This window comes from Austrofundulus limnaeus, unplaced genomic scaffold, assembly GCF_001266775.1.
Source record: "Austrofundulus limnaeus strain Quisiro unplaced genomic scaffold, Austrofundulus_limnaeus-1.0 Scaffold1132, whole genome shotgun sequence".
Taxonomy (NCBI): Eukaryota; Metazoa; Chordata; class Actinopteri; order Cyprinodontiformes; family Rivulidae; genus Austrofundulus; species Austrofundulus limnaeus.
The window spans coordinates 119,797-122,007 of record NW_013953534.1 but is presented as its reverse complement, the minus strand read 5'-3'; the positions used below and the strand labels follow the sequence as shown (position 1 = coordinate 122,007).

Below are 2,211 nucleotides of genomic sequence, written 5' to 3'. Positions count from 1 at the left end.
TAATAAAACCACTTGAAAATGAGCACACTCATTCGTTATAAGCTTAAAAACAAGTCTGCAATGAAATGTGTCTTTATATTTTTTATATATAATTTTCCAAAATGTCTATAAAATACAGTGGATCTCAGAATTAATTTCACCAAAAGGAAACCGTAAAATCACTTGAAAATGAACATGGTGGATCTTTACAAGCTTTAGAACAGAGGTGCCCAACGTGGGGCCCGCGGGCCAAAATTGGCCTGCCGAGACATTTGATTTGGCCCACCAGCAGTTGTCCTGGTTACTAGATTGTAATTATGTTAAGATTAAATATAAAATACAAGTAACTTAGGTTATATTTAAGCCCATATATAGATTTGCACACCTTATAAGACCACATATACTTAAATTTTAAATCAGGAAAAGTCCCATGAGTCTTTGCTGTCTTAGCATGTGTTGAATTTTCTCCATGTCCATGGGGTGAAATAAAAAACTAAAGAATGTGGGCAACCACACTGGCTGCTAGCTTTATCATAAAAAATAACAACTTTATTTAAGTATTTGCATTTCTTATATTATTGCATTTGGCCCGCGGCCCTCAGATTGATTTTAATTTTGGCCCTCTCAAGTGAAATGTTTGGGCACCCCTGCTTTAGAGCAAGTCTGCAGTGAAATTTCTTGATAACTCAGCCTCTATTGATGAATTACAAGCTATTTCAGTGCCGATGGTGGGATTTCCGAGCTGTATTTGAAGGCATCATGAACGTCAAAACTCTCGTCTGCGGGCGGAACCGTAATAAGCCGTGTAAACACGCAACATTTATTCAGGCACTCTAAAGCGTGGACGGCGTGACCACGAGTTTTCGGTTTTAGTGCGCCGACATGCCCCATTATCTGCAGTTATTTACTGTGTCAGTCMACGGAAACAAAAAATAATTTTATTATAACATGTAAGACTTACCTCCAAGTCCACCCACACCATCCTCTGCGACATCGTGTCGTTGGACGACATGCTGCTGTTTCTATCTGATAACTGAGGGTCAGAAACGGATCCAAACCTGGAGGAAATGCCGAGGAGCCTCTTCGGTGCATAAAACCGATCCGTGAGGCACGGTCCAGAGCAGAGGGACCGGTGCAGTCTGTGGGAGAGCTTGGAACAGGACCAGAACCTGCGTGCTGCACACCTGAAGCTCTGCAGGATCACTGTCATGATGCTTTTCTTCTTCTTCCTCTTCCTGATGGCAGAACACTCACCTGTTGGTGCAATACTGCCACCATCAGGCTGAGTGCACTAACTACACCACAAGGCCCTCAACCATCAACCATCCCAGACTAGTTGGTTATTATGGAGTTAAAAGGGTGACAGCTTACACTGATATTGAAAAATAAATTTGGCATTGAAAAATGAAACACTGAAAAAAAAAATTGAAAAAATTTTGGCATTTTAAAGTTACAATGCCAAAATCTTTTCAATAATTTTTTTCAGTGTTTCATTTTTCAATGTTGTGTTTTTCAATGACATTGTTGTTTTTTCAGTGTTTCTTTTTTCAATGTCAAATCTCTTTTTCAATATCAATGTAAGCTGTCACCCATTTAATTCCACAGTTTTGATGTCTCTTTAAATCGAAAGGAGGACCTTCACCCATACATTTATTTATTTTATTTAGAAATGTATTATTTTCATTAAAAACAAAATTACTATGTACGATAACATGACACAAACAACGATCAAATGAAATGAAAGGCAGCAGAATCTGCCCCTTTTACCCCCAGAATATGCTCAAATTAATTTACAAAAAACACTAAATAAAAACATCGACTAAAACAACAATTATGGATTCACATTCTGCTTTTCCATATTCCTTCAGAAAAAAAGATTTAAATCTTTACTCTCAATTTTCAAAATTACTAGAAAATATTAATTCTCAGACTTGATTTTATTGAATATTGTAATTTGCTAATGAAGCCAGTGTAGCAGGAAGTGACCCCTCGTCTGGAATGACCTCTGAACCCTGAGGTTATGTCCTGAACTGAACTGAAATATTTCATTTAAAAGTTATTTTAAAGATTAATCTTGACACACTGCATTCTGTTTCAAAAGGCACATTGTCCTTTAACACTTAATCATGAATATACGGACCGGCCACTTTATTAGGTACACCACGCTAGTAACGGGTTGGACCCCCTTTTGCCTTCAGAACTGCCTCAATTCTTCGTGGCATAGATTCAACA

At 37.8% G+C, this 2,211-nt stretch overlaps 1 protein-coding gene across 1 annotated transcript in view; it reads right to left on the bottom strand.

Annotated features, from left to right (window-relative positions):
- smfn (small fragment nuclease) overlaps window positions 1–1,261 on the bottom strand; it is a gene marked incomplete in the record, with an annotated part of 12,155 nt that extends 10,894 nt beyond the window's left edge. Inside the window, 1 exon segment of the mRNA XM_014030871.1 lies at window positions 941–1,261. Within this exon segment, the coding sequence (XP_013886325.1) occupies window positions 941–1,189 (249 nt within the window).
- Window positions 1,262–2,211: the final 950 nt, after the last annotated feature.